The 11,928-nt window shown below is 46.0% G+C and overlaps 1 protein-coding gene across 1 annotated transcript in view; it reads right to left on the reverse strand.

Annotated features, from left to right (window-relative positions):
* LOC128101251 (sodium channel protein type 11 subunit alpha-like) overlaps positions 1 to 11,928 on the reverse strand; it is a 66,823-nt gene that overhangs the window by 26,886 nt on the left and 28,009 nt on the right. The window contains 7 exon segments of the mRNA XM_052724214.1: positions 1,611 to 1,765; positions 2,704 to 2,821; positions 3,863 to 3,970; positions 5,529 to 5,930; positions 9,189 to 9,227; positions 9,229 to 9,456; positions 9,458 to 9,543. Coding sequence (XP_052580174.1) covers positions 1,611 to 1,765; positions 2,704 to 2,821; positions 3,863 to 3,970; positions 5,529 to 5,930; positions 9,189 to 9,227; positions 9,229 to 9,456; positions 9,458 to 9,543 — 1,136 coding nt within the window.

An 11,928-nucleotide genomic window follows, 5' to 3' on the forward strand; every position in this document is an offset into this window, starting at 1 on the left:
ACTTGTCTACATTACCTGCCTGTACAGGTACAATCTGGACAGCATTACAGACTCGTTTTCTCTTTTGAAAGCTTAGCTGCAGCCAGCTAAGCAGGTCAGAGACATGCAACTGAGTTTCAAAGGTTCCCACTCATGCCAGCAACAGTTTTTAATAAGAGATAATTGTTACTACTGTGCAATTGTCCAGACCCAACCTTCTCAGTGTCTAACAAGCCCACATCATCTTGGGAACTTATTACAGTGTAGGCTCTGATTCAGTGGTTCGGAAACGACTCAAGACTCAGCATTCCAAACTAGCTTCCAATGATGCCATGGTGTTGGATGGGCTAGATCTTTCTCCTGGTGCCCTCTACATGATGTGTTCTATGACGCTCTGCCCCGCCTACACCTTCCTCTCTGAAAGCAGATTGGGAACTAGGACTCTGCCTGCTGCTCGGTCTCTGGTCATGTCTTCTTTCCCTGCCACCACAGGGCATGTGTCTGTGGCCTTCTAAAAGCACCACTGCCTTCCTGCTGCTTGGCACCATTTATGAAATAATATAAATGCAACCATGCTATTCACGACACACAAGCAGCGGAGATGTAATTACCAAAGACTCACAACCAAAGTCCATTAGGGAAGTTCCCGGGATGGTTCTAGAGAAACTCACATTTTTGTTTGAGGAATAACTTGCATCACATGTGGAACATGGGGATTTATGCTGGTGCCAGTCCCTGAACATGACCTGCAATCCTCCTCCCTTTCCCTTAGGATTACACACGTATAAAGCACAAGAGAGAAGGCATGGGACACAAGAAGGCCCTTCTGTGGCATCTGTTACTACAGACTGACTGTGAAGTAATCTGTCACTCCAAAGCAAGGAAGATTCTGTTCACTCGGCATGACAAACAGTAACAATTTAGTGTCATGTTTGAGCCATTTCAATGGGAGATACAAGACAGGAGAAGGAGGACGGGAAACTGAGGAAGAGGGGAGCTAAGGAAAAGGGAAATATGTAAGTGATAAGGGAAGCTGGAGAGAGGACAGGAGTGACTGGAGAGTGAAGAGAGAGCAGAAAGGTGCTGAGGACCCTGATTCCGAAGGCAGATAGACTCAGAGTTACTCATCAGCCTCACTGAGATTTACATCACACCTTGACCAGGAAAGATCATGAACAGAACATAGCATCTCCTTGTCCCTTAAGGGACCACAAGTGATGGGAAATATTCAAGCAACTGGTTATATCCTCATCTGTTCCCTGTAGGCCTTCCCCTAACATCTTGTCTTAGAAAGCAACGTCATGATCTTCAGGGAAATTGAGAGTAGGAACTGTCTGAAGTATGTGATACAGTGGAGATGTCTAGGAACCCTCCAGAAGTGGGAAGCAAGTGGGAAAGCCAAGTCCAAGGGCTAGACAAGAAAGTACTTTCAAACACTGGCCTGAGTTAAACCTCTCCAACAGGGAAGGCATCTTCAGAGTGGGGGCTCGGACTCTAGACGTGTAAAACCCTGCTCACTAAGGTGCCATCTGTGAAGAGCTCCCTTTGCTGTCCATTTCCCACAATCACAGTCACGATGCAGTGCCACCAGCTGCCCATCGGCCATTCATCTCCCCAGAGGCATCCTTTACCAGCGCTCCGCTGCTCAGCAGGATGACAAAGATTATAAAGCTCTCAAACCAGCTGTGCTTCACGATTTGGTAGCAGGTTTTCCGAAGATTCCACCACACAACCCAGGGGGACTTTCTCTTGTCTGTTTTGTGGCATAGAAAATGACAACTGAGGCCTGAAAGGAATCATTTGGTGCATTAGTGTCTGGAGTGAATTGCATTAGTAAATCTCAGCTCATCACTTTATGTCCCTGGCCTTGTGAACTGTAGCTTCCCCCACCAGAGAGGATCTCTTTCCAAAGCCTGAAATCTGGGCTCAGCTATGCTGCCCAAAAGGAAGAGGTGAAGTGACAATGTGCCAGCTCTGAGCTTTGCCTGTTTCCACGTGCCCTCTTGCACCCTGTCTTTAAAGGAGACAGCTTCAGGCTAGCCCATTGGTTCTCCAAGAAGGACGAGCCATATGCAGCAGAGCCAACTTGGTCATGCACTCAAGCTAAATCTGCTGGCTCCTTCACTGATACCACTCACATGAACAAAGCCATCTACTTTTAGCAGAGTTGCCCAGCCAGGTCAACTGATGTGGAGGTCTATTTATCGTTGAATGCCATCCATGACTTGTGGTTATTAACTATGCCAAAATTGTGGGGTGGGGAGGTTGTAACATACAGATAGTACCCAAAGGGTTTCAAGAAACTTGAGGGGAGGGCTTCCAAGGCTTTGTGGACTCAAGCCACACATGGAAGAACTTGATCAGTTATAAAGAGGTTTACAAGCAGCCTTTGCTCTCAACATAGGCACACTTTTATCATGGACTACACTGCCCTTCAAACTTCACTCCCCTTCCTCTCCATCCATTCTGACAGTGGCTGTCCCAAGGACTCTACCAATTAGCTGATATGTTGGCCCAGCTAGTTCTCCAGGAGAGCTTTCAGATATTCACACTGCTGGGTTGTGTGAATAGAGCATACCTAAACCAAGAGTCTCTTGAAATTCCCTCTGCCAGAATCTAATAATCTAATAATACTAGAGACAGAAATGAGGCATCCATCCAAACCACAAAGCTACAGAGAACACAAAGTCTCCTTAAACTATGTGTAAAAATATGGCCGCTTACCTCTGGGCAAGCACCTGTCTGGTTGCCTTTTGGGAGGATCTGTTCTTGGTAAATTTCTAAAGACATCGTTCAGGTCAATCGTGCTGCATTCTGAGAGCACACTTGCAGCATCAGACTTCTGCACGTCAGAACAGAGGAAGAAGTCACCAAAACGCTCAGGCTAAAACCAACTAGGCAAGGATCTAGATACAAGTATGTTAATAATATGCTATTCCTGTTGAAACTTTTTATTAAGTTCTCTATCAGCCTCACTTCAGGAGAGAATGATCTCGTCTCTCACAGCTAATAAGCAGCCAAGTATATGTGTACACAGTAGCTCAACCCTTCTCCCCAATAAATCATAACCCTAATAGGCTGCCAATTAGAGGGGTAGATAATAAGAAAACTACTCTACTGAGACTAATTTTCAGCTATCCCAACTCATAGAATAATAGGTTAGGCCAGTGGTTCTGGCTGACTTAACCCTGTAGGAGACATTCCAGCAATGCCTAGAAACATATTTTTTTTAAATAAAGGAGTGTGTGTGTGTATGGGTGTGTGTGTGTGTGTGTGTGTGTGTGTGTGTGTGTGTGTGTGTGTGTACAGGCCAGAGCACAATCTTGTATATTTTTTTCTCAGGATCTGGGCATCTTGGTGTTTTTGAGACAGGGTCTCTCATTGATCTGGAGCTCACAGTCTAGCTGGCTAGTGAGCCCCAGGGACCTTCCTACTTGTGCCTCCATAGCACTGGGATTACAAGCATCCACCACCATGCCTAGCTTCTCATGTGTTCTTGAGATCAGACTCGGGTCCCTGTGCTTGCAAGACAAGCACTCTGCCAACTGGTCCATCTCCCCAGAACTAGAGACGTTTTTAATGTCACAACTAATGGGATGCTCCTGATATCTGGTAAATGGAGGCCAAGGGTCACTACTGGCAGTCATCCTAAAGTTCACAGGAAAGCCCACCACAGCGATCCATTGTCTTGCCCCAAGTGTCATGTAGCAAAACTGGCAGACCCTAGCTTACACCGTTGTTTGAGACTCAACCCTGGCAATCATGTCTTCATGCATTCTGCTATTGTCCCACAAGACTATTCTATGGCATAAGCTAAGCTTATTCAAGGCTAAGCTTGTGGAGGAGTCGCATGCTCCTCCCAGCCACACCCTGGGAATTTTACCTTCCGAGCATTCTTATGCAGGTCTTCTTCAGAGAACACTTCCATTTCCAAAACACCTGGATCATCTGGACTGGTGGGCTGCTTGGTCTCCAGAGGGACATCGCAGGTCTGACACACAAAGCCCAGAGTGGAGTTAATATTTCTCTGGACAGTTCACTTGACATGAAGGGAGTTTGAATTCTGCTCCTGAAAAACTCAACATGGAAGAATACTGGGAAAACTACTGAACAAAACAAAAACAGGAGTGTATTGTAAAGTTATACAATCAAAACAGTATGGCTCCAGTATAAGACTCATCCCATCCAATTAACTCAGAGATGAAATATCCCTGTGGGGTGGGGGTGGGAGATAGAGACTCTGTGTGTGTGTGTGTGTGTGTGTGTGTGTACACACATGTAGAGGCCTGATGTCTTTCTGAATCATTTCACCACCCTACTTTTGAGACAGAGTCTCTTACTGAGCTCAGAACTCACCAACTAGCTAGACTGGCTGGGCTGCAAGGGGCAGGGATCCCCTGTCCCCATCTCCCTAGTGCTCACATTACAGGCACTTACCACCATACCTGTTTTTGTTTGCTTGTTTTAATATGTGTGCTGGGGAATCTGAACTCAGGTCCAAACTCTTTACCCGCTGAGCCACCTCCCCAGCCACAATATGGAGATTTAATATATTTTAAAATGCATCCATTCAACTCAATAGCTAACTAATAAATCACTTAATAAATAATACTGGTATGTGTTGCCACAATTTAGTAAAACGTAAAATTCACAATTACCTGATAGGCCATAAAGAGTATGAAAAATGAAAAGTAATTGAATACAGAGGGTTTCCTAGCAACTTAACGTGGTGTCAGGACAAAATCTAGAATCACCTGGGACATGAGTCTCTGAACATGCCTGCAGAAGGTTATCTCGATTGTGTTCATTGAGATGAGAAGACAGCCCACTGTGGGTGGCACCATTCCCTAGCTAGGATCCTGGACTGTGTAAATGGAGCAGGAAGCTGAGCAACAGCATGCATCACTCTCTGCCTCCTGACTGTAGATGTGATGTGAGCAGCTGCCTCAAGCGCCTGCTGCCTTGATGGCCCCACCATGGTGAACTGTGAGTCAGAATAAACCTTCTCCTCTAAGTTGCTTTTGTCAGAGCATTTTACCACAGTGACAGAAACAGATGCTAAAACACATAGGAAACAAAAAAGAACAAAGGAAAATACAAAAACACCACTTCATAAAAGTGGAAGGTTCGGTGTGATGATCTGTAAGGACATCTAAAAGTGGCGTGTGATGGCGAATCCTGGTTATCAACTCTACTACATCAGAATCAGCTAAAATCCAAGAGTTGGTTAGTTAATCTGTGAGGGATTTTCTGACATTCTGTATCATGTTGCAAACACAGCGCTCATTTGTGTACAGGCCAGAGCACAATCTTGGATATTTTTTTCTCAGGATCTGGGCATCTTGGTGTTGTTGAGACAGGGTCTCTCGTTGATCTGGAGCTCACAGTCTAGCTGGCTCCAGATACTGGGATTAGCCTGATATATCAAATAGCATATACATTTTATAGCCTAATATCCCTGAACAAAACCTAGAACATGCTGGTGAAAAGTGTCCTGTGATGGCTGTATGTTTCAACCACATCTAACCTGAGGTGTGGACCTTCCATACCTGAACTTCAGCACCAGCCTGTGAGATGGGTGAGGCTCTGTGTTCACCACAGCATTCAATGTCATCCTCTTCCTCTGCAAGTGGGGCCAAGCGAGCCCCGTCGTGCCCAGTGTCCAAAGTCATTTGTGCATCAAACTCCTTCCAGGGCTTTGTATCCAGGGGGGTGATGTCTTCATTCTCGTTGTCTAAACTTCCTGGGATCTCTTTTGACTTTGGTGAATTTTGCTGCCTACATTTCTTGCAGCAAAAATTCTGAAGCGTGTGCGCCACAAAGGCAAAGGCCCGACAGAACCGATCCAGGGCTAGCTGCACTTTGGTTTTCCTGGTCCCTCCTTCAGGGTTCCCATCCTTCTCCTCATTGCTGAAGGAATTGAGCAGCAAGGCAATGAAGAGGTTAAGCACCTGGAGTGGGGAATAAGGGAAACTTAGCAAAGGAAGAGGTGCTTGGAGTTCCTGGAACAGCCTTTCCCCACCCCCAGGCTCACATTCTAGTCAAATGAGACTTCCTGCTCTCTCCTCCATAGTGACAAGATGAAGGCTGAAGAAGGAACAGAGACAAGACACACAGCAAATGCAAGTTAAGGAGTACAATCATAGGAAAGGTGTTGAGGATATCTTTCTGTATGCTGTGAATATGTTGCTCTGATTGATTGGTAAGTAAAACGCTGATTGCCCAGTAGCCAAGCAGGAAGTATAGTATAGGTGGGATAGTATAGTATAGAGAGGAGAATTCTGGGAAGTGGAAGGCTGAGTCAGGAGACGCTGCCAGGTGCCACCATGAGAAGCAAGATGTAAAGTACCGGTAAGTCACAAGCCATGTGGCAACTTATAGATTAATAAAAATGGGTTAATTTAAGATATAAGAACTAGATAGCAAGAAGCCTGCCATGGCCATACAGTTTATAAGTAATGTAAGTCTCTGTGTGTTTACTCGGGTCTGAGCAGCTACAGGCCCAAGCAGGACTGAAGAAAACTCCAACTACAGAAAGGTGCATCTGGAAATTGTTACACTGAGAGAACCCAGACATGGAAAGACAAACACCACATGCTCTCTCTCTCACATGTAGGTCCCACTCTTGAAGTTTTGTAGATGGGTGCAGATGTGAGTATGAGTGTGGATGTGGGTACTAGTCATGAAATAGAAAGGAAACTACAAGATAAAGGAAAGGTGGGTTCTTTAAAGGTGGAAGTAATAATAGAATACATGTGACCTGGAAGCAGAAAGGGTGAGGGTACAACAGGAAGGGGGGCAGAGAAGAAGGCAACAAGAGCAAACCTTGTGGGTTAGGAAGATGACTCAGCACTTAGAGTTCAAATCCCCAGAACCCACATAAATGCCAGGTGGGCAAAGCCCACCTGTAATTCCAGCCTCAGGGACAGCTGGGAAAGCTCTGGTGCAAACCAGGTAGTCAGAACAACCACATCTGTGAGCTCTGGAGCAAACTGGGTAGCCACACACCTGGGCATACTTACACACATGTGAACATTCATACATACTCATGACACACTACTACACATGAAAATAAGAAAAAACCCAAGTTATATATGTAAATGTCACAATTAAATATATTATATTTTATATAGTAATTAATTTTTAATTTAAGATTTATTATTTTTTACTCCTGTGTGTGTGTGTGTGTGTGTGTGTGTGTGTGTTTGTGTGTATGTCTGTATATGTGTGCAATGTGTAACCAGGTGCTTACAGATGCCCAGAAGGCATCAGATCACCTGCAACTGGAGCTCCAGATGGTTGTGAACTGCCCTTTGCCAAGAAGTGCTTTGAGGGTTTAAACGGATCTAGTCCTAATCTCCAGCTTCACCAGGAGAATTCCTCTTCCCTGCACCTTCTCAAGCATCTCAGCTGCCCACCGATCCTTTCTCAAGGCTCTCTTCCAACTCCCGTAAGTGATTTCCAGCCCTCCTGAACCTATGTCACCAGCCGTGCAGACCATTTATTGGGCACTCAGGACCAAGTGATCTGTTTGGACAGTTACTTACATCTGCCCCAAGGCCCCCACTTGGTTCTGAAGTTCCAAGCCCAAGGGTCCTTACATGTCTTTATCTCTTCATGTCTTCACTAATGTGCATCTAATTAGCCTCTCTGGTGATATCTAAGCTGCTAGCTGCAGGCAAAGACTCAAGCTGCTTACACAGTAAGGAAACCCAACAGTCTAAGATGTCTGAAGAAAGAACAAGGGCCTGTTATAACCTGCAGACAGATTAGTTCACATCATTACATAATGCTTCTAGGAATCATAGTCATGAGAAGACCCAGAGGGAGGACTTTCGTGTGTGAGTGTGTGTGTGTGTGTGTGTGTGTGTGTGTGTGTGTGTGTGTGTGTGTGTGTTGTGTTGTGTGAGAGGGGTGTACAGGCCAGAGACCAACCTCAGATTTTGTCCCTCTGGAGCCATCTACCTGTTGTTTTGATTTTTGGAGACAATGTCTCTCCCTGGCCTGGCTCTTACCAGCTGGACTAGGCTGACTAACCAGCAAGTCTCGGGGATCACCTGTGTCCACGTTTCCACAGCACTGGCATGGAAGGACCAGCCACCACACAAGGCTCTTCATTTACATCCATTCTGGGGTGGAATTTAGGTCCTTGTGTGTACATCAAGCATTTTTCCATATGAGTTCTCTTCCTAAGCCCTCTTGTGCACATTTTTAAGAATGAAAAGTCATTCCCATGTTTCCCCAGTGGACATCTCTTTATATCTGTCTTATCCACCAAATCAAGTCATGCATCCTTCCCTTAGCCCAGTGGTTCTCAGCCTGTGTTTTTGACTCCCACAGGGGTCGCATATCAGATATCCTGCATATCAGACATTTACATTACAATTCATAACAGTAACAAAATTACAGTTATGAAGTAGCAACGAAATAATTTTATGGTCAGAGGTCAGCACAACATGAGGAACTGTATTGAAGGTCGTAGCATTAGTAAGGTTGACAGCTGCTGGCCTAGTCAATCACTGACCAAGAGAACATGGTTTCTACAAGCATCAGGGATAGACACCATGGCATGTCCAGTAAGCAACGTGATACACAGGTCCCATGTGTTAGAGGTTTTGCCTCCTGTCTGTATCTTTATCAGGTCAAATTCAAAAGGATATTTTTTCTGTTTTATTTTTATGTGCATGAGTGTTTTGCCTGCATGTATGTCTGTTCACCACATGCTTGCTTAATACCCAAGGAGTCCAGAAGAGGGCATCGAGTTCCTTGGAACTGAGTTATAGACAGGTGTGAGCTGCCATGTAGGTGCTGTGAATTGAACCCGGGTCCTCTGGAGGAGCAGCCAGTCCTCCTAACCAGCTAGCCATAGCAGGGCAGCTGCACACACGAACTCACAGCAGTTATGACAGTGTGTACAAACCTGTGCACGCCTAAGCCCGGACCAAATCCCAGCCTGGAGAGGGGGCGGGAACATGAAGTCCCACCCCTACCCAAGGAGATACGAGTAACTGACAGCTGCCGGGAGAGGGTCGGTTTTCTTTTAAAAGTGTTGCTCCTGGGAAATTAACCACACTTCAGTGGAAGGCCACACGTCCAGAACACAAGCAGTGCAAACTGGACTTGATGGGTTAAAAGAAAACGTTGCATGGGAGGGAGGGTGGGAAACGACCAACACATACTGAATGGAAAAGAAAACCTAAGTGACTCACCACAAGCTTTCCGACCACCATGATCGACACAAAAACGATGGACACACAGTGGAGAATCTTCCATCGCCTGCATACATTCCCACATGTTCTCGATCCATTCCCCGCAGAGGATGCGGAACACCACCAGGAAGGAGTGGTAGCAATCTCCCATGTGCCAGCGCCGCATGCACTGCTCCTGTGCAGGACAGGAGGCCTTGTTGAAGGTGTTGCCAAAAAGCTGCATGCCAACCACGGAGAAAATGAAGACCACAATGCTCAGGACCACCGTTCAGGTTTCCAAGCGCACCCACAGAGTGGCCGATGATCTTAATGAGAGTGTTTAAAGTGGGCCAGGATTTGGCTAACTTGGAAGACTCTCAGCTGTGAAAACAGATAACAAAAAGGAAAGGAAAGTTACACATCCAGGGAGCTCAACTAGAGCATCACACATCCAGGGAGCTCATCTAGACCTGTGCTCACACATCCAGGGAGCTCATCCAAGAAAGCAAGTGACATTCCTCGACCAGGGCAATTAGGACTTTCAAAACTGGTCACATCCACTTGGGTGCATAGTCATCAGCTTCCCCTATCTAAAATACTAATTTTTCATTTAAATCTCTTTTTTATCTTTTTATTTTATTTTGTATGGGTCTTTGCCTGTATGTGTCCTGCATGTGTGAAGTATTGGAGGAGGCCAGAAGAGGAAGTCATGTCCCCTCGGACTGGAATTATAGACAGTTATGGACCACCATGTAGGTGCTAGGAATTGAACCTGCATCCTCTGGAAGAGCAGCCAGTGCTCCTAACTGCTAGGCCATCTCTTCAGCTCCTATTCAAATCTTTTAAAAATTATGTTTATTCATTTATTTGTGGAAAGGGGGACACATACATCTGATGGCTGTCTTAGTTGGCCTCAGCTGTTATCTGAGGAAACCTCCATTGAAGGACTGTCCAGGTCCAGATTGAACACGTCCACTGTGGGCAGCATCACCCCTACACACGTGAGTGCTGTGAGATATCTTTCTATACACTGTAAATATATGTTGTTCCCACTAGTCAATAAATAAAGCTGCTTTGGCCTATGGCAAGACAACTTAGAGGCAGGCAGGAAATCCAAGGAGAGAGACAGGAAAGAAGAAGGCAGAGGAGAGGGGGAGAGAGAGAGAGAGGAGAGAGAGAGAGAGAGAGAGAGACTGACTCCAGCCATCACCAGAGGTACAGCAAGATGTCAGCAGACCAGTAGTGCCATGGCCAGGTGGCAACATATAGATTTATAGAAATGGGTTGATTTAAGATGAAAGAGCTATCTGGCAAGCAACTAAAGTCATAGGCCATACAGTTGGCAAATAATTTAAGCCTCTGTGTGTTTACTTGGGTCTGAGTGGCTACAAACCACAGGTGAGAGAGATTTGTCTGGACCACGGGGGGGCGGGGGCGGGGGGGCGCGGGGGGGGGGGCAGGCCGAGAAACTTCTGGCTACAGGTAGGCCTGTGCTATGTAAGAAAACTAGATTAGCATGGGTCTGTGAGCTAGATAGCCAGTAAGTAGCATCCCTCCATGGTTTCTGCTCTGATTCCTTTGCCGTGAGTGAGTTCCTGCCCTGACTTTACTCAATGATGGACTATGACCTGGAAGTATAAGCCAAAATAAACCTTTCCTCACCTAAGTAACTTTGGGTCAAAGTGTTGGATCACAGTAGCAGAATAAAACTAGAAACACAGGTTTTTGCACAAATTCTAAATGGTTTTATAATAAAAACCCGGAGCCAGATATTGGGGTAAATGCTGAAAGATCAGAGGAAACAAGCCACAGCCACTTCTCACCTCGCCGACTCCTCAGCTGATCCTGTCTTCACGAATCCTCAGACTGAATGCCTCTGAGTCCTCAGCTGGAAGGCTCTAGTTCCTGTCTCCTCATGCCTTATATGCGTTTCTCCGCCCAGCCATTTAACTTTCCTATCTCAACCTTCCTAGTGCCGGGATTAATGGCGTGTGTGCTTCCCAAATACTGGGGTTAAAGGTGTGTGCCACCACTGCCTGGCTCTGTTTCTCCCCTAGACTGGATCAATCTCATGTAGCCCAGGATGGCTTTGAACTCAGAGATCCAGACAAATCTCTGCCTCCCGAGTGCTAGGATTAAAGGTGTGTGCCACCACTGCTGCCTCTGTGTCTAATCTGGTGGCTTGTTCTGTTCTCTGATCTTCAGGCAGATTTTTATTAGAGTACACAATGTATCACCACAAGAGGTCTAAGGACAGCTTGCAGGAGTCAGTTCTCCTTCTACCATGTGGGGCCCAAGGATCAAACTCGGGTCATCAGGCTTGGCAACAAGCACCTTTGCCCCGGCTGAGCCATCTCACTAGCCCTACCTTTTTATTTCAAAATAGCAAATGCCTTGTTCTGGGGCTGGAAAGACGGCTCAGTGGTCAAGAAACATGTACTGCTCTGTAGAGAATGGTAGTCCAGATCCCAGCACCCACACTGGGTACCTGGCATCCAGATCTGATGTGACCTTCTGGCCTCCCAGGCACCTGCACACATGTGGCATGCATTCAGACACACACATACACATACATAAAACTTTTTAAAATTGTTTTTAAGAAATCAACCTTAACTAGATTGTTTATGGTGGCACACACCTAGAATCCCCAGCCTTGGGAAGATTGGGAATTTGAGGCCAGCCTGGGCTACCTAGGGAGGTGGATATATGCAAATTTTGGATATATGTAATTAAGGTTAGATGGATTAGTCCAAGGTAGTCG

Source organism: Peromyscus californicus, unplaced genomic scaffold, assembly GCF_007827085.1.
Source record: "Peromyscus californicus insignis strain IS unplaced genomic scaffold, ASM782708v3 Scaffold_11__1_contigs__length_118956290, whole genome shotgun sequence".
Taxonomy (NCBI): Eukaryota; Metazoa; Chordata; class Mammalia; order Rodentia; family Cricetidae; genus Peromyscus; species Peromyscus californicus.